This window comes from Anser cygnoides, chromosome Z (assembly GCF_040182565.1).
Source record: "Anser cygnoides isolate HZ-2024a breed goose chromosome Z, Taihu_goose_T2T_genome, whole genome shotgun sequence".
NCBI lineage: Eukaryota > Metazoa > Chordata > Aves > Anseriformes > Anatidae > Anser > Anser cygnoides.
In genome coordinates this window covers 60,257,551-60,277,888 of record NC_089912.1, presented here as the reverse complement: position 1 = coordinate 60,277,888, position 20,338 = coordinate 60,257,551, and the positions used below count along the sequence as shown (strand labels likewise).

The window sequence follows — 20,338 nt, the reverse complement described above, 5'->3', positions numbered from 1 at the left end:
TCTCTCAGCAGTTGCCTCTCTCCCATTTATCACAATCGGCCTGCTCTGCTGCCGAACATTTCTGAGGGCAGAATTTATTCCCTGCATAAACTGAGGGAATGCCCTCAATATTGCTTGGTAACAGTACCATAAAGCATGCTCGAGGTTCTGTAAAACAGCTCTGGGGCGTTGTTACACCGAACCCAGCTATATTACGCTAAGTTTAGCCACCTTTCGGTGACTTGAAGTTATAAAGAGATGTAAAGGAGCAAGACGAGAGTAAATAATCTGGGTTTTATCTTTTTAAGTCAGCCTGACTTGCATCAGATTTTGCTGTTTGCTGGGTAACTTCAGCTTTGTCCTTCAGCCTCTAGTCCTGAGCTGAAAGTAAGCAAGTGATATGCGCCGGAGAACACATTAAATAGCATTTACAGATAAAAAAAGCACTCCTACCACCTCCTCAGTGGGCTGCAGAAAGCCTGCTGCACTCAAAATCCATTTGCAAGGGGAAAAGAGTTCAAAAGCCATGCTACGAGCATCACTGTGGATGCGGAGCTCTGGCTGGAGATACACAGTTGCTGATAGCAAAACTTCTCTAAATGAAAACCAAGGCAGCAGAAATAGACGTGACAGTAGGGTTTAGTTCTGACCTCCACCTCGGGTCAGCGTTTGAGAGTCACTCCAGATCAGCTACATGTTAGAGAAGCTCTAGGGCTGCGAAGTCAACGGCATTAGACCTGCTACGATCTCCCACACAGATCAGGGCTACGTGAAACCCTACCGAATGAGTCCAGCTTCTCTGATCTGAGTTTGGCCCACGAATGCAACAGGTGAAAATCCTCAGCGAGGCCACGACGCTGCACAGGCGGCTTTAATCCTCATTGGAAGCACAGAGGCATCCCGCAGATCAACCCGCCTGCGCCGCGGCCAAGATAATCCTTCATTTGAGCTGCTTATCGGAGATCCACCCCGCTGTTTGGATAGGAGGATTTAGCTCTTCAGGGACTGTTCTTCGAGATACCGAGCTGCTCCCGACGGACACTCAGCCTCCTCGGCTCTTAACGAAGCCAGCAGCGGAGGAGCTGCTCAGAGCCTGGCACGAGCACGGCAGGACCACGCAGGATGAGGAGCCCCAGGAGCCTGGCACTGAGGGCAGCCTAAAAGCGAGCCACTTCACCAACCCACAGCTCTGCCAAAGGAGACACTTCAGCATAAAAGGCAGAATTTTAAGAAAATGAATACAGGCAAGAGTGTTTTCACATCGTAATATAAAACATTCCTAATATACACGGGGAAAAACAAGGTTGCTAAAAGGGTATGAAGTCCGAATCCATCTCTTCCCCATAAAACGAGCTTTAAACTCAGCCCTACCCATCCACGTTTCCCTGTGAGGTCTTCTGCCACATTCCGATCTTCTTTTTCAAATATTTCATTTGAGGAACTTCCTGCAATGTAGTTGCCACGCAGCTTCTGCATTCTGAAACTTTACTAGCTCCTAGGGGAGTTCAGCAACCCATTCGGTTGTCTTCCTTATGCCCACCGATATTTAAGAAGCGACAGTGCCGCTTTTAAATGCTGAGTGGTGTCATTTAGATGTCTTATGCATTTGCCTAGAACAGCAAAATATTAAGCACCGCACAGCCACGGATTTCAGAGAAATTCGTATGCTGTTACTAAACGTTGAGTTCTGTGCAAGTTACTACTTGGTGCCAAGCAGTAAGCAAACACATCAAAGAAGATCATTTAGAAAATCAGCTCCGAAGATGAAAATGCCCTGGAAGAGCAGTTTTTAGGACTGGGCACTGAAGTTACCGGTCTCAACAAACAGCCTTGATTTATCCTCTGCACTGCATTGCCAGGCAATTCGCTCCAAACCTCCGCAGGAGCCTGCTTTGTCACCTCTAAAATACAAGTGACAATGGAAATCTAGGCAAAGTAATTAAAGTTCTACATGAAGATTAATAATGAAGATACCTGCTCATTACTAACACCTCGTTGGCACTTACTGAGCTGTCACTAGCCCTGGTAACCAGGCTGTAGGGACACATTTGAGGAGCATTTTCCCCAAACTGACCCAACTTTTCAAGTGCAGCGCAGTTACAAGGAGACAATTTTCAAGTGCGTTCGGTATTTCAGCGTGACATTAAAAACAAAATTCGGATGACCTTCTCCGGACACGCTGCCTTAGTTAAATGCTTCCAGAATAGGTGACAGGTGCTTGTGATCCAGGCTGCTGAGAAGCAAGCTGATGACAACGACCTGAGCATAGGCAAAATTACAAATAAACAAGACGATGAATTCCCTGGGAAAGAAAACAAGTGAAGAGACACGGCAGTAGTTGAATTAGGATCCTGTCAAGGGACTGTCATGTATTCTGTACTCTTTTGGCAAGGAGTGAGGGAAGCGAGGTTGACACGACAGCAGGAAAACGCGTTCGGATTTTAAGAGACAAACTGTTGACACCCGCCCTCCGCTGTCAGACACGGCACGGTGCTGGACTTCTGATCTTCGGGCACCTATGCAGATACGTTCAGCAGATTTAAGTCCCTTGGGGCTTTAAGCACCCCCCGAGCACCACATGATGCTGATCAACTTGCATGGAGCCCCCTCCTAATCAATAGGAAAACGCAGTTCGGGGGGTAATTAGTATACCTGAAGCATGATTACAACTCTATATCCCGTATAAGGCACATTTCCACATACACTTTGGGGTGTTTTGAATAAAAGTCATCACAATTACTGCGACAAACTGCTACAAGGCTCCCAGGCAGCCTTCCTGCAACTGCTGGATCCATCATCCCGCAGAGGAGACCTAGGCAACAGCATCGATCCCGTTTCTGAAGGGTACCGCAGCAGGCTGGATTAAAATTTAACTACTCCCATTATCCCTAATCAATTAGGTCTTTAATCACGTTACGCCCGCCGTATGACATCCCAAATCAAGTCAAGGGAAGATTTGGAGGCAGGGAGCAAACGAGATTCCGACAAAGCATGGCCAGGCAGCAGTCAGCTAAAAATACATATATATATCCCTTCGGGCCGGTGGCTCCGCAGTTTTGAACCTGCTGTATGGCATTTCATCCATTTTCCATCGAGTTGGGCTCACAATTCCTCTCATCCTACATTTACGATGTCCTTTCATTGTCTTCCCTGCCCACCAGCACAGCGACGCGTGAGCAAGTAGAGAGCTGAGCCAGTAGAAAGCAGGAAAAAAGTTGGACGGACCACAACTTACAGTTACAATCTCCTCCTGGGTGAAAAACACCTCCTCACACCCTAAGTTATTAGAAGAAACTTGTCATTAGCTTGTACAACATTAGTTATTTTAAGGCAGCCCGCGCCAATGACAATTTGAGCTATCGCGCTACAAAGCTTACACGGCGAGCAGCACGTTTTTACTAAACAAACTCATTATTTTGAGTGGCACCGTGCTTCCCTTCGCCTAACAGGCTACATTTGATCACGCAAACAGAAACCCAAACAGCGCTATCCGCCTCGTCAACGCTGACAGCTTAAGCTTCGGTTCAGCTTCGCTGCAAACAGGGACCAAATTAAAAATTCAGCTGAAAACAAGCTTCTCCTTCCCCTAAGATGCTCATAAACTGATGGGTAAGCAAAGAACGAGGCAACCAGGTTGGTAAACTCGGAGGGAATAAATAAGAGGGAAGCGTTACTGTTCTGCATGGGGTGTATTCTGCCACTTCGGGGACAGCGTTTCCTCGCCCCTGCCTCTCACCTGGAAGAGAGATTCCTTCCTCTTGAAACGGAAAAGGAAATCTCTCATTTGTTTCCGAGTTCTGCTCTCCTGGGTTTAAGTTGTTTTCTTTTTGGAACAGGAAATCAAGTGCAGGCTACGTCGCTCGCGGAGCCAGCCAGCTTCCTTGTCCCCAGGACCTAAACGTACCTTTAACCCAAACAATCCCATTTTCACACTTTGGGGGGAACGGAACAGCTGCCAGTCTGCAAATCCCTCGTCCTAGCAGTTAGGCATCACCAGCTGCAGCGCAGCACCAGCACAAGCTGTCCTAAGAGAAGTGGCCAAAAAAGTCACCTAGTCTCTTCCTGGGAAGTCTTTTATTCCAAGTCAGGGAAGCTCAGGGATTCCACCCTACAACCATTACTGGGAAAACGAGGGAAAAGAAGAGAAGATTAGAGGAAATAGCAACAAACTATGGCTTACCGGGAATTCCCTGCACCCCTGCCTCTTACACACATCCTTTGACAAGGAAAAGGTGCGTTTTCCCCGGGTACATTTGTTTTATTGTGATCTAACCCGAGCTCTGGGTCAAATTCACTACAACCACAAACAAACAAACCCCGTGCTTCTGGGGATGCAAGCTCAAGAAACTCAGTACCCTTCCCAGGAAGGGATTTTAGCTCCACCTAAATCACCCCGCGCTGTGCCACAAGGACACGCTGCCTGCGTTGCCTCCGTGCTGATATAAATCTTTGTGTTTAATTGAATAAGGTATGAGATATTTTAGCCGGGAGAGGGAACAGGATCCTTGCTTGTTATGGTCACCAAATTAAATTCTATTCCCAGTCACGCCATCGCAATTGGTTTTCATTTCAAGTCAATGAGGCAACTATCTACCCTTACCCCATGAAAGGGGATAAAGTTTAGCATAAGTGAGTGCAGAACGTAACCCAGAGGATTTACCACCGATCTACAAAGCCACGAGAGCAGAATTTGATCTTGATTCTCACCCCACAGAGGCTGGAAACGCCGCAGCCATGCCAGTTATTTCAGGCACTCCAGCCAGAAGGGTTGTTTTTTAAAAAAACACGCTTCTCCCCGTTTTAAAACCCCGAGCCGCGTTTGCCAGCAAGGAGGAGCGCGGGGAAAAGATCGAGTAAACACCCTAATTGGTGCGATCGCATATTTTCCGCATTGTGAGAAGTGACAGCGGTAACGCTGACCGATCGCTGCCAGCGAAGTGTCAAGGCAGCCTCGGAACAATGTATTTCATAATGAACCAACTCTGAATACAAAGCCGAGCAGGGAAAAGCAGAAATCAAGTGCGAATGAGGAAGTATAAACACTTCTGATTAAGGGCCAATAGCACCAGCTGGAGCAGGCAGCCTAGCAGGACTGCTGGAGCAGAGGGGTCAGCTCCACCGGTGACAGGCTTGGCAGCACAGCCTCGTTAGCGGCGAGACAAAACCTCATTTGCTCACAAATTTCAGAGGATGTTTCGCAGGCATCCACGGCAAATTGGTGCTAGCGTTATGAAATGGCGTTTAGCCCCGACTTCCTGGCACCCGGCCCCAAAACAAGCCCTGACCGCGCCGATCGGGATCGCGGCGGGCCAGCAAAGCGCACGGGAGAGGCGGGTGCTCCGAGGCACTCGCGGCAAAACCGAGGCAAGCAACACGGAGAGGAATGTGTGACAGCTTCCCAAAAAAGCCCTCCTGCAGGGGCTCTCCCCACCATGTGCCACCCACCTCAAGAACTGGTCTTCAGCAAGGAGGGAGCAGCTCAATGCTGAACTTTCCAGCTCCACTCAAAAGCAGGATTGTCAGTAATGCCATTTCTAGAAAGTCTTCCTTAAGCAGGTCTTAATTAGACAGGTAAAAAGTTAAACACATAAATATTTTGTATTATTTTTATATCATTAACTTCATAAATACGTCCGAATGACATCCTCCTACAGAAGGTGCTTTACCAAAAATCTCATTTTTAACATCAAATGCTTGATTTCTGGTCTCCAAAGGTCGACACCCAAGCTCCGCAACTCTGCTTTGCGGTTATACTTCAGAGCTTCCAAATTCACGCAGGACTTCAACGAGTAAGTATATGGGAATTAAAGGACTGTTTGCCAGCGAAGTGATCGTGAACTACCAGCCAACCATCTCTCCTTCTTCCTACTGCAACGCCAAATGAGGTAAAATTGGACTCTGCAGTCTCTGTGGAGATTTTCATCAACCTTAATTTAGCACCTGAACCGCAGTCAATGGGCAGATCCTCGGCTGGTACCAACAGGGATAGCTCTGCTGCATAGCAATTATTGAGGCAGCGGAGGTCTACAAATAAAAACAGATCGGGCTGCCATTACCTGAAGCACACCGACAATAAAACCCTTCGTGGTGCTTTGCCTTTTCTCCTTCGTGCTTCCCCCTGGCTCACCCGCAAAGTTTTAAGTTTATTAATTTACCTGAAGGGTCCTGAAAACAGCGTGAAATTTTCCAAGACACTCAGATATCCATTTTCCAGAACCCGGTATTTCACATAACCACTTGCTTCCCAAAGCTTTTTGAAGTAAACATCTGCAAAAGCTGTAAGAAAAATTGCTCTCCCTATTTATAGGAGACCCGATTTGAGGAAAAAAACAAGTTCTGCCAGCATATAAAGCTGGTTTCCTTTTAAGTGCATTTCTTTCTATTAAAAGAATGAGTAAATAATCGGTGAACCAAGTCTGGGAATGACTGAGTACTGATTATAAAGGGTAATTTATAGCTCTTAGCACTTTTGTTTCATTTACTCAAAAGTCTATTAATGACTGCAATCAGCTGTGCATTATATTAAGAAAACAACTAAGCAGCACCAACAACATTAAATATATTTTTATACATGTTGGTTCCGTGTTTTCCTTATTGGTACAAGTTTTCTTGCAGCCTCCTGAGGGAGGTTTATTCCAGTGATTATTTGAATTTATCTAGAATCCTGGAAAAAACAAGCAAGCCATGCAGCTGCACACAGACCCTTTCATAATAAGGCCTGTAGCTCTGTAAAGACATTTCTCTTGGGGACAAAACCTTAGATTTCTAAGCTAGTATTTGCATCCTCTTACCAAAAAGACTCGAACTGGAGGCTTGTTTGCTCTTACGAGCCTGGCAGAGCATCTGAGAAACGCAGCAACTTATTCATCTTCTCCTAACAGCGGTAAGAAAGTTAGATCAGAAGCCTTCACTGCGAGCATTTTTAATATAAAAATACTTCTGGATGAACGTTTGCAACTGGAAAGAACTTTGTTGTGTGAAGTCTGGATTAAAACAGAGCTGGGGAAGCGAGGAAAATTGTATTAAGGTAAAGACAGAAGCCGCCAGCGCTCTCCAAATCACACCGTGCACATTTGTAACCACCAAGCTGGTAGGGGGAAAACAGGGGCAGAGAAACTTCACACTGCTCACAGCAAAGCAAGGATGCACCTTGCAACCTTGCAACCAAAGCAGGTTGCACCTGCCCAGAGGCAGACGCAAGGGACAGAGAAGACTGGGATAAGTGAACTGAGCTGTTTTAATCAGGGCACTGGGATCAATTAATTGGAGCAAGGATTAAGAAAAAACATGAATGGGTAATTTATTAGAGAGACAGTCTCAGTGGCTCAGTCTCCAGACAGGGAATTGAGCGTCTTTCCACGTACTCCAGTGAGAGTCTTAAGTAACTCGGAATTGGTCAATAAATACCCATTTAAAAAAATAATAAATGGTGTTGCACAAGGAAGCCGTGCCCCCTGGCTACAGGGCTGCAAGTTCAAATACGAGCTTTTCCACAGTGACACCGAACAACCCACTTGTCTCTCGTTCCCCACCCCACCATAATTAAAACAGGGGAAAATCACTTACTCATCCTGTCCTCTTCTCCAACATACATTTAGACAGCAAACTCTTCTAGGTAGGGAAACCCTCACGTGTAGTACACTAAGAATTACATGCTTTGTAGGACCACAGATAACTTATTTCAGTTTGGGATCTGGATGCACAAGGAGCGGCCTGAGCTGTGCTAGGGCAATGCACAGCCCTGCAGAAGGGACCTGTTCTGTTGTTTCTTTACTTCAGCTTCCCCAACTCCATAATCTCCGAAGAAACCCACTGGATCTGCTATTACGCTCTGAAACACAACAGAGTTTGTATGGTTTTGAAGAAGAGACGATAAATCCGCTCCTGCAGCTCAACGTACCTTTGCCTGAAAGGTCAGGGAGATTTAGAGACTCTTGATTTTGGTCTTTGCTAAATTACAGAAAAAAACAGAGCTTAAGCACAAACCAAGAGATTATTAGAAAAGGTATAAAAAAATCAAACCTCTGAACTTCTGTTTGATATTTGTGTCCACACTCAAGCCACACAACAGGATCAGGTCATTTTTCTCGCTCTTTTTTCCCCAATCTTTCTAAGGGTATCATACTGCATGCCCTGAATCTGAATAGCCCTCTACCACAGGAGGACTGAAGTCCAGGCCTGAGCTTTGATTCCATCTGTAAATTAAACTAGCAGGTAACAAAATACATTACAGGTAGCAAAATGCATGATCAGGTGGTGCATGTCCTTGCACAGCTCCACAGGCAAGCCTCGACACCGACAGCTAATTTGTATACAGCATTTAAAAGGATTAAGCAGCACGAAGGGATCCCACTTCGGTAACAGATTTGTTCTGTCTGGTCACCGGCACTCCAATTTCCTCCTTAAAAGGTTCAGCAAATTTCTATTTGCTCCTCCGTTTCTGGCACCACGCAAATATTATGAAATGGTTTAATGCCACATGCGAGCTCCTAACGCTTTTTCTGCCTTCGCCGAGATAGTCTTTAATTAGTCAATAATTGCTTGAAGGCGCCAATTGATTGGCATTATAAACAGAGGAAAATGAAAATGGCCCTTTTATTTCGGAGCTGTATTTAAGGTTTAGGGGGATGTTAGCAGCATATTATTAAGGAGAACAGAGCAAAGTAGTCTACAAAGCCCATTTAAGAAGCATGACTAACCAGCACAGCCACCCCGCTTTACTTTTCAGATTAGGAGAGTGACAAGCAGCAAATGAGGATTACGCACGTGCAGCTCCAAGGAGCATCAAAATGCCGCAGCCCTCCTCGTCTCACCCCATTCAGCACACCCCGACAGGCAGCTGCAAATGCTCAGCAGGTTTCTGGTGTCACTTCTGGAGAGATTTATGTTCTCCCCAGCTCCAGAATGCTATACGTTCATTTTATGAGAGCAGGAATACTTTCCACCTGCAGCTCTGTTGCTGTGAACGCATCTATCTCTCGTCAGAGCCTAACGAAAAACATTTTAAGCCGGTATTTCTGGAAGTGTCAGGCTACATTCATTTTTCCAAATTCCCCTTTTCTTTTTTTTTTTTTTTTTTTTTGCCTCCTGAGGAAAGCACAGCAGCTGAACAGCTCTGCCACTCATCACTGGTAAGAGACACCCCCTGACACATTTAAACACCAAGATCTTGCTGCTCAGTAGCATACATTATTACTTCCAGGAGGCGGGTGACCAACTCTTAAAAGAGAAAAAAGAGGATTTACACAGTTATTCTTCACACCTGTGGATGAAATATTTTGTACCCTGCTCAGGTTTAGACGCATACCTGTGAAGACCGAAATATCTTTATCTAGGAAAACCTTTGTATGAAGTCAACTGCAATCTGTCCAGGCAGGCAATATCTGCCCAAAGCCTCCGCACAATGCCTGAGAGGCTCCCACACCTGTAAACCTGGAGCAGAAGGCTTGCAGAAGGAGGAGTAATGTTGATTTTTATCCTCTGCCCTAGTCTAGATTAAATCACGAGCTGGAAACTGTTGCTCAGCGGTAGTTTAAGGAAGACAAAACAGCGAATGAATGCTGCACAGCACTGGTGACAGAAACATTTTTAAACCGCGTTTACCTGTAAACAATTCAGCTCTAAAGCAAGTCAACGCCACTAAGAGGATATTGTTTAAAATCACAGAGGCTCAGAGGCCAACATGAAACCCGTCAGCACGCAGCTGGTATCACATAGCCCAGCACCACCTCCGAGCAGGGTCCTGAGGCACAGGCGAGCACCCAGCCAGCCTCCCCCAGGGCACTGACCTGCCACTGCCTATACCCTTTATCTCCTTTTTCATTTTTAAAGGAAAAAGCATCGCATGTTAGACTGTAATATCATTCATTGAAACCCTTTGGAATAGCTTAATGTACCCTCCATAACGAGGGCCGTGAGCAATCCTACTGACAGCACAGGGCATCCCTTTACAAGACAATGCTTGCACACCCCGTGCAGGTATCAGATCCGCAGCTGACTTGGGCTTGTTACCCCCTACAGATCTTTTCCTACAAGCTGACCAAGTAGGAAGCTTCCCAGTAAGGAATACCCAGCATATTTTCCCTCAATTTTTACCAGAGGAGGCTTCCCCCCCCCCCCCCCCAAGCTCTACCTCCCACATAGGTGCTCTTCCATAGCTGTAACCTGAATATTTAACTCTCCACTACTACATCACCACAACAGGCACAAGGGGATGAATTTAAAGACATTAGACCCCTTTCTGCTCTCAACATTGTCCTTCCCTACAACATCCATGCACGTTTACCTTGTTCAAACACCAACTTGTCAGCAAGTTGGCTCACAAGCCCACCTCTAACTCATCTACTTTTACCTACCAATAAATAAAGCTACCTCAGTCATATCCCATTTCCTCACAGCTAAGAGGATAAGTTATAGCAAAAAGATACACGGAATAAAAGCAGTTTCACATTACCTTGTGCCTTTACAAGCAGCACCAGGGCCCAGCCAACATCCTCTCCCCCTGCATGCCCCATGGAGCAGTAAGAAGGCAGCCAACCCTTCAATCCTTTCCCTAGGCTGCTGGAGGCTCATAAATGAGCTCTGGTTGTCAATTGCTCACAGGTGAGAGATTGGAGGGTCTTTGAAAGGCAGCAGGTGAGGGTCCTCCCAGCGCTACCAGCATTAATTATCCTAAGGGGTCACGCCTGGATCCCCCTCCCCACAGCCCTGTTTCAGCTGGGGCTGGCTATGGGCTGCAGGTGCCTGCTTCAGGACCATGGCGGTCGTGTCGCCTCCAGCTGCTCCTGGGGCGAGAAAATGGCTCCCTCACCATGCCTGAGGTGGCTGCTGCTGGCTGTCACCACGCTGCCATGACAGGGCCTTGCTGTGCTGTGAGGCTCCTGGGGCTCCCTCAGATCTGAGGTGGGCGCCATGGGCCTAGGCCTTGGCATCAGGCAGGAGGTGCAGGATCTGGCCCCAGAGCCCCCCATAACCCCGTGGCACAGGCACCTTTCTGAAATGTCCGCCTCCCCGGAGATGTTTTGGGTGCCTTGTATCAAATATGGCATTAAATGTTTAAGCTGAAGCACATCAATGGCTTTCAGATACCTCATTCTGAAGAGAACAGGTATACTGGAGGTGATGTATCTATAGATCCTCTACCAGAAACAGGTCCTGGACCACAAGAGATGCACGTTAATTTTGTCAGAAGAAAGCCCATCTTTCCTATTTATCCACCGATTAAATTTTTAAATACATACTCTAGCTATCTACAGAAAAATTACTGCTGCAAAGAGCTCATGTGTTAGCATGTGCTGTTTGATATGTGGACACTACTAAAAGTAACAGCCAGCTTTCGGTCATCATCTCTCGGGCTAAAAGCAAACCTGATGTGAAATATGTGCACATGTTTCCATTTATATGAGCCGAGAAGCAATGCAAAGGAGACCATATAAAAGGACACAGCAGGCTTGTGCAGGCTGGCTACCACGAGCCACACGGGTGACATGCTCATAACAAACACAGCCACATTAATTCATCGGTGGCTTTTATTTTCCTAAAGAGATGAATCCGGAGGCTGTAAGATTCAGACGGACACCTGACAGCATCCTGGCTCATGACATGGCACGAGTCGCCGTGTCCAGAGATTAAACGAGGAACGATGCTGAACACAGCGAGCTGCCAGTCACCACGGCTTCCCCCCAGCACCAGTCGGCCTCCCACCAAAAGCCAAGTCCGTATTACAAGCAAGCTCTGGAGAGCCATTTTCCAGGATATCTCTCCTAATTAGAAGCCTTTTTTTTTTTTTTTTATCATATGAAAACACAAACAGTATTAGTCAGATAGCATTAAAAAACATTATTCATTAGCCATCCATCTTCGGAGGCTTTCCTTCATCAGGCTACAGTAAGGCATTAGGGAAATCAGAGAGCAGCATTTCAATAAAATTAGAAATGTTTCAGATTTGGCGAAGAAGCAGTGGTTTGTTTTGTGATAAATCAATAAAACCAGCTAATGTTTTAAAATGGCTATCCTGCTCTTGGTCAGATTATTTCTAATGGAGTTTCTGTGATATGGCTGCGATGGGGTTATGTTGTTCTAACCCTTAAAGGTAACTTAGATGTCCTAAACACATTTTCTTAATTTCTTTCCCCTGCTATCTCCCAGTTTTACTATTTGGTAGGCACCATACAATAAAGGCTTAGAGTCGGTACTCTCTGTAATGAAGCCATCTCCTAGGTGGCTGTAACAAAAAATCAGAGCGAGAAAAATGTAACGACAATCTAACAAACAGAAAAGGATGAAAGTGTTTTGCTTTCATCCCTAGCCAAAAACATTTCTCACTTTCCCATACCAGCACATTTCATAATGAAATATCCCTCGTGGTTACGGTACCAAGTTTTGGCCTTGGAAGTCCACGTTCTCCTTCGAGATCTTCGCCGTGACGCCGTGCCAACCTCAGCGACCTTCGCGTGCTCCGGTTTCTCTCACCTCTCACACGACAATAATTCTCGCTATTCATCTTGCAGCAGGATTCTGCTGTTTAATCAGAGCCGCCGCGCAGAATTTTAATACGAGTCTGAATTCCCCAGCGGTTTGTCGCTCGGTAGGATTGCTAGGCTGCATTTGTAGCGGGTACCACCGACTGTATACATTTTTTAATTGAAAATCATTGTTACTGTTCTGCCTCCGTCCTCCTGTTTTTAAGGACCAAACTGAGCTACGGGGCATAGCATAAACAAGGATTATGTCAGCATCTGCAGGGACTGCAGCTGTGCCAGCATGTTGAAGGGAAGTCAAAAGACCTATCTTGGGGAAAACAGCATTTGTGCACGAATAATTTCAATTTCTGTCTTGGAGCATCTCAAAAGACTTCATCACTACCTCAGACCAACTCAAAAGACATTGCTGAGGCATAGATACCTCTTCTATTGCAATTTATGCTCTCATATATTTGTACTTACACTTGGCATGTCAGAATAACCCAATGACAAATGGAATATGATTACATTTATTTTGTGGAAAGAGCAGTAGCATGAACCGAAATTCCAGACCCTTAAAGGAATCAAGGACAATCGTACCTAAGTACATTTAAAAGCTGAAGTTGCACGCACAAAAAAACCGTAACAAAACTCAGAAGTGAAACATCCCTCAAGAAAGCAACTCGAAAATATGTTCTCCTGGTAAGAACATTTGCACTAACTCCTGATCAGATGTGTTCATTTGTTGGTTCTCATTTCCACGAACCTCAAACTTTTTCTGTTCCTATAAACACTTGTTTACAGGAACTTCCCTTTCAAGCACAGACACCCCATCACTGAGCAGTAAGGACAGAAGAGGAGTTTTGAGCACCTGGTGGTTTTAATACGTAAGAAAGCCACCAGAGCTCCTGCTGTAGGATGTACCCTGGGATCACACGACACCATTTCTCCTGTACTGTGAAATCTAGTGTAGAAGAGGGCAAAAAATGAAAAGGCTGAGCGTCTTCCCCGTGTCAGAGCCACGCTGAGAACATTGCTGCTGAGCCTGGAGCACAAGGCAGTTTTCAATACAGAAGTGTGGAAAGCAGAATCAGCTTCATAACTCCAAAATCTTGCATGAGATGTCTTTAAACACTCCGCCAAGGCCAAAAGGGACTGTCCCAGAGTTATACACCCAGTCTAAGCTAGCTATATGCATTCCCTTTAATAGGCAAGCACCTCCACGGGGCAAGTTCCCCATGTATTTCCAGGTAGGATTAATCACCCTTTCATGGCATTGCTGACGCTGGAGAAGCGCAGGCTATCGGCCACTGAATCACAGCCAAAGGCAGATGAGACCAATCCCACCACAACCGATTTAACCAAGGACTCACAACATACGCCTGGCAGAATCAGGAACCAAGTGCCCAGATTAGCAGCCACTCAGGCCACATTTTTTCTTAAAACTCTTTTACTCCCCTGATTCTGGGGGTTTATATATCTCACATTGTCCGACTGACTTACTGGAACTGGAAGGATGTGAAAGATTAATAGAGTTAACCCGATCACCCCCCTCAACTACGTTTTTTCCCAACATTTAGTTTATTTCTAAAAGCGGAAGGACTTCTTTCAAGTCACAGACAATCTCCTGGCTTAAAATATTAACAGCATGGCTTTTTCTCATGACACCCTCTTTCCGAGGAAGGAAATTTACACCCGAGAGGAGACTGAAACTGGGAATTCTCCAGAGCTGCAGGGCTAACACAACCGTAACACAGCACTTACATAGCCGTTGTTTTTCGAGCACCTTTTGGATTATTATAAGGTTGACTGCCTTCCTTCACAGCAGTTACGTCTCCGAAGATGTTCACGTTCAATGCCAGCGACAGAAGTTTCTAAAGCAACGCTCCCCGTTCATTTTCTTACACCCAGCAGAAGCGTTAGCTAGGGCAGAGTGGCTGGAAACAGTCCGATTATTGCCCTTCCCATCGGATAAACTGCGCTCCTTCTGCGCCAAGCCAAAGCTCCCCATCCTTGTTCGGTCCTCGTTTCATTGTTCCATCCCCAAATTAATTCGGAACTGTGATTACTACCCCGTTTGTGCACCGATAATGACTTGGGTAAGTTGTAATTCGATTGTCTGCACCAACCTGCGAGAGCGCAGCCTTTGGAGCCTGGGCTCCAGAAGAGGAGTAAGGGATGCTTTTCTGCCTTCCTCTACGAACTGCTGAGTATGTGCAGCCTAAAGGGGTTCTTAAGGATGTAGCTCAAACAGTAAATATTAAATAAAGCCTGTGTAATGACAGCACACGTTAGGTAGTGCATCAGAAAACACAGCGACAGACGCAAAGCTGTACAACCCAGTTTTTAACATCACCTCGTCAAAGAACTATCCATGCTGCCTCACAGACTGCTGTTTTTCTCTTTTTTTTTTTCCTTGCTGTTTTAAAAGTATCAAGTATTGTGTAATAAGAGCGGAGTGAAAGGGATCATCTTTTAACTCAGGCTTGGCTCTGAGATCAAGACACTATTTTAGGTTCGGCTACAAATTCCCTGCACGATACTGGGCAAGCTATTTACGTTTGCCACGGATCATCTTCCCCAGTAATGAAAGAGAGATCGTGGTGCTTTCGCGTCTCAGTTTTTAAGCGGTGTTCAGGTCACTCATTCATGTTAACAGCGCCTGCTCTTCCTAAGGGGTCGGTACTGGTTTGGATTTGGATGCAGAGGTGTCTCCGACGCAAATTAACACTGGGTGCACAGTGGTAGGTACTCACCAGCTGTTTTTGCAGCCCGTAAATGGATGGATTTCAGGTGGTGTTTGTTTTCACACACATTTTATCCTTCTAAAGTACAATAAATACACTGCCTTTATTTGTCATAGACAAATCTCACTTTGTGAATGCAAGCCTGGCCTTTGTAAAGAACATTTTTTCAGCACGCCTGTCTTCGAGCTGCCCACCTGTGGAAAACGTGAGGTTTGACTTCAAAACTCTATATCTAATGCTAACTCACTATGTTGTGAAATGCACTATTATCTTTTTATTATTATTTCCTCCCACAACGTGTGACGTATAAAACTTCTGGAAAATTTCGATTGCTAAGACAAAACTTAAAACTGAGAGGAAATCTTCAACAGCAGATTTCAGTTTGGTTTTCCTGCGGAAGATGACACTTGCACAAAGGACCCCATCTTTGGAAATCAAAGGACCTCATCTTTGGACCTCACTTAGAAATCCTTACCCAAATTCAAACCACAGACATTATTAAACAGAAGGAGGGAGGGTAGGAGGGAAATTAAGTATCTTTAATGACTTTAATAACGTTGCCTTGAAACCAACCGCTGATACAAGAGCAACGGGGCCCGTTATAAAATTCGGACAGGATGGCATGGGTGATATGAGGCATGGCGTGGTTTTCTTTCCCAGGAGAGACCCGACAGGCTGGGATTCTTTGGAAGATGGACAACGGTGTGGGAGGATCCACTAAAAACTGATAGAACTATCGGTGGTTCAGAGCAGTTAAATAACGATTATTCGCCACGTCACGAGCACAAGAACCGAGAGGTCCCAGTGAAATAACTGCTGAATTATTTACATAAATAAATGGAGTAATTTGGATGTGCAATGCATAATTAAATTCTGGAACTCTAGGCTGCAGGATGTTACGGAGCCAAATAGTTTGGGAGATGAGACAAATGCAGAGGGAAGATGTGGTGATGCTACTGAACATGACAGAGACAGAAACCGGTATTTAGCACTCCCTGCGTGCCAACTGGCAAGGGTGGGAGGACACGGCAATGCAAGACCATCCTAAACTTGTTTCTTCTTTAATTGTCCAGTGCTTCCAGCTCTAGGAAACAGGCTACCTAGACATTATTTTTTTTTTTAATCTGATTAAATTTCTGGCCTTCTTACAGCCATCTTCAGCTTACAGCTGACTATAAAGTAAGTAATGACTTACTTTCCCTTCCACTTTTATTACAAGCATTCGTGAGGCGGAGACATGTATCTGGCTCACTGGATGCATGTTTTTGGAAATTACAGCAACCAAAAAAGGACCATATGGACTCTGTTGGACCCCACATTCGGCTTCTTATAACTACATTTCAGTGCAAGGCAAACAGCTGCAGAAATAGCATCCCCAACATTACATCCCCAATAACATCCCCAACAAGCTGTAATAAGGGGAGACCCAAATTCCACCTCCTACGCCAGCCATGCATTTCATTTTAGTTATTCACTGCCCAAAAAGAGAAAAAAGATCTGTGATTTTCTCCTAAAGAAGAGGTCCGGATAAAGCAAAGATTAATAGGAATTTTCCAAGCTTACAGCCATAAATCTCACCATCGGAGCAAATTCCGTACAGCAACTTCAGTCTGCATTACTTCAGAAAGAACGACCGTATGGACAACTGCAACTTCCTAATTTTTAATATGAATATTCTACCCTGAAAACTATCAAAGTACATCTCAAACAAATGGGAAGAAGGAATGAATGAGGAAAGCACCTCATTAGACAGAATCAGTGCAGATAACCTCAGTTTAAAATCAGTGATCGTTTTGACAACAAATCCTGTGGGTGGCTAACACAAATAATACGAGACAGTGTTTGCATCAGCACAAATATCCCCTATTATTACCCAAAAAAAAACCATTAGTAGCGTGGAGAGATTCACCTCGATTTACTCATTGAGAAGGTGGCATATTCGCCAGTAATTCTGCTCAAACGGGGGAGGGTACGCTGTCAGCAAATCGTGGCTCTTCGCTGATTTACGGTTTGCTCTATCACAACCTGCATCGGAGAAGTAAGAACTTGAGTCGACTTCTTGACAGCAAAGGACAAGATGACTGACTACCAGTCGGTATCTTTAAGCACAGCGAGCCACAGCAGAATAAAAAAAAAAAAAGCAACAGAGTTGTTGAGGTGAATTCATCCCCTACTCCCAGGGCTTTGGAGTGCTGAAAGTTTTATAGCGGGGAGATATTCTAAATCTAGGAAAGCACTGACTCGGTGCCCGAGATTTATCTCCGTGAGATTTCTTGCTAAACCTAAAGCTGTCCGGTTTGATAATTCACTCCCTTGGATTCTCGAACTCTTCCACGTTTCGGATTTTTAGAAACTACGGCAGTGCCTCGCAATTTATGAAGGAGGTTGTGTATGAGTTGAAATGGTGCTGAGGGAGAAAAAAAGAAGAAGATGTTGGAAAGAATTACTGCTAAAAAACTAAATTGACTTGGAAACCTTACAGATGTTGTGAATTCTGCTGCAGCCAATATGATTTTGCTTGAAGAACTCGATTTCCGCATCGCCCTCAATACAGCTTCTACTAGCTCTAAAGGTGCATTTTTTTCCCTATAAAATATCAGTGCTACCTTTCTGTGCCTGTAATTAATTTCAGATACAGGCTGTAATAGTTGCTTTGCAAGCTGATATAACCATTATTGATAACCCCCAGAAGCCTACGGAAAAATGGGGAAAAAAGGGTTTTATTATCTCAGAAAGAGTTTTCAATTTTTTAAAAAAAAATCCACTTTGCTTCGGGGGAAAAAAAAAAGAATAAAAATAAAACATAATCTGTCAAAGATAGGCTCTGAAGGTAAAAAAGCCTCGCTAAATTCTCAAAGTAACCACTGTAGTTGAGGTGCTTTGCCAGGGCTGGGGAAACCCAGCTCCAAGAACTTGAGTTAGGAGGAAAGGGGGTGGTACCGAAAAAAAATCACATCCCAGGTCAAGCCACTGACAGACTCGGTGGTGTTCCTCTTTCTGCTTCTGAGCAGAAACGCAATGCAAGAAATACAAACTTTTCTTAAAAAAAAAAAATCCAATGAAAAATGCTGCAAAAACTTCAACTCACAAAAACGAGGAAAGCAGAAAATCAGCCATGAGCACACGTGAGAGGCACAATGGTGAACATGAATATAGAACAAACATAACAAAGTTACCCCTGGCTTAAAAAAAAAATATCTTCCTAAATTTCAATATACACTGTCTTATTGAAAATATTACATGTGTACGTTCTCACTGGAGTACGGCTGGCAATGATACAGCGAGGAAGCGAGGACAGAATAAATCCAGTTCCAAGAATTTTAATAAGAAACGTGTTTACCTGAGAGCTTAGTACGCATGGGAGAAGAAGGAAATGCTTGCATTAAAAACATACAGCTGCTAAGTGGGTCGGTGACATCCATTATTTATTTATACTCCAGGGCAAAAGGATGCCAGGCTACGGTATGCAGGGTTCTCCCCACGTGGGCATGACCCTTCACGTGTGTCCCCGGAAAAGATCCTGCTCCTTCAGTTGATCTTAACAGTTTTTGATCCTAACAGTTCACTAATTGATAATGCATACTGTATATAATTAGCCTTCGTGTCATAACCCATGAAGTAGAAATGCAGTCGTTCCCGCTGAACAATCCCAAATCGTGAATGCCATTTTAAGCCATTCCTAGACCATGACTACAAAATCTACACAAGACAGCAATTTCTGCAGAATGCCAGTGCTACCAAACACTCTGTAGTCTGTTTTTTTTTGTTGCTGTTGTTGTGTTTTTTTATTTTTTTTTAGGATTTTGTATTTTGTTCTGCTTGGAATGAGTTAGGAAAATATTAGTACTGTGTTACAGTTGGGGAGCTGAAGTGCCAGCAGTTTAAATCAACATCCCAACGAAGAACAAAACTGATTTTCCTGACTTTTAATCCCACATTCACCTCAATTTTACCCAGTGACTCATAATAATCACTACATTCAATGGTATAGGGAACAGATAATTATGTCTTTGAACTCTTGTCTCTTATACGTAACAGGATAAATACATCTTTGATCAGGCCCAAATCTGGAAATAGAGTAAAATATTCAGATCCCTAAAATGCCTACTGAAGTCAAGCAACGCTGTGGGCAACCTTACCTTTCCTTCAGCCTCCAATTATTGCCGACTTTTCTTAGAAGGGATGTTTGCCTTCCACAAGCAGAACGATGCCTGCAGAAAAACTTCTGCTAGGTTGGAGTAGGTGTTTTACAACGTGAAATGCAAAGGAAAGGGATAATGAGCATGAGGGCTACGCCTCAACCCTGTTGTTGCTCCACTGAATTCAACACACATTGAATGAAAGATTTTACTTCTTTGGTAGAAATTTTCTAAGTGCTTAATGAGCTACTAACAATCAACTTCTGTTTCCAAAAAGCTTTTACAAATGAAAAACTTTTTGGAATGTAAGATGTGTGAATTCTTAATGCATTTCCAGAATGAGACGGTCAGAATAAATTGAATGCTCCCTTTAAGAACCACGGAGCAATTAATAGAGTGTTGTTATTAATTACTTTTTTTGCATTCTTTTTACTACAAAGAATCAATAAGCTTGGACAGACATTCTCCTCAGAAATATCAAGGGACAGAATTGTTTACAGCTTGTTTGCCATTAAAATTTCATGCCGAAGCGACGAACTACGGCACCATTTAAAATCAATTTGATGCTTGGCATTGCACTTCTCCTCATTCGTGGTACAGGGACGCTCCTGTTGTACATGTAGCTACCGCTCTGTGTCGCCGAGCACGACTAGCAGGGATATCAATGTAAGTACCATTTCAGACGTGATCAGAACAGAATATCCTAAAAGCACAACTAGCAATCTAACGTAAAGGATGCACAGTCATTGTTCTCTTGCATCAGTCAATGCACACAACTGGAGGCTCATCGTTAGCCTGTAATATTTTACGAACTGAATTGTTTAAATACATGTGCTTGGTAAGTAGCAACCAAATTAGCAGAGTCCAAGCTGATGTGCCAGGCAAAGCGTATTTAAAACCACCAAAACCGAAGAAGGGTTAACTGGTAGAGCCCTAAAGGAAGCACGTAATATTCACTACAGTTTTTGTTGAGTTACCACTGCTTGTTCTTTCTAGTTTGCAATTTCTCTAA

At 44.4% G+C, this 20,338-nt stretch overlaps 1 protein-coding gene across 6 annotated transcripts in view; it reads right to left on the bottom strand.

The window, feature by feature from the left end:
- DCC (DCC netrin 1 receptor) overlaps positions 1 to 20,338 on the bottom strand; it is a 425,812-nt gene that overhangs the window by 329,022 nt on the left and 76,452 nt on the right. For 3 of the 6 annotated variants that reach the window (XM_066988964.1, XM_066988963.1, XM_066988965.1), the window contains exon 1: positions 10,433 to 12,707. The exons of 2 other annotated variants lie outside the window; for them this stretch is intronic. Coding sequence is in view for 1 of the 4 variants with exons in the window: in XM_066988960.1 (XP_066845061.1) it covers positions 10,433 to 10,493 (61 nt within the window). In the remaining 3 variants the exon portion in view is untranslated. Of the gene's footprint in view, positions 1 to 10,432; positions 12,709 to 20,338 lie in introns of those variants that run through there. One more of the 6 variants, XM_066988960.1, reaches the window with a different exon arrangement.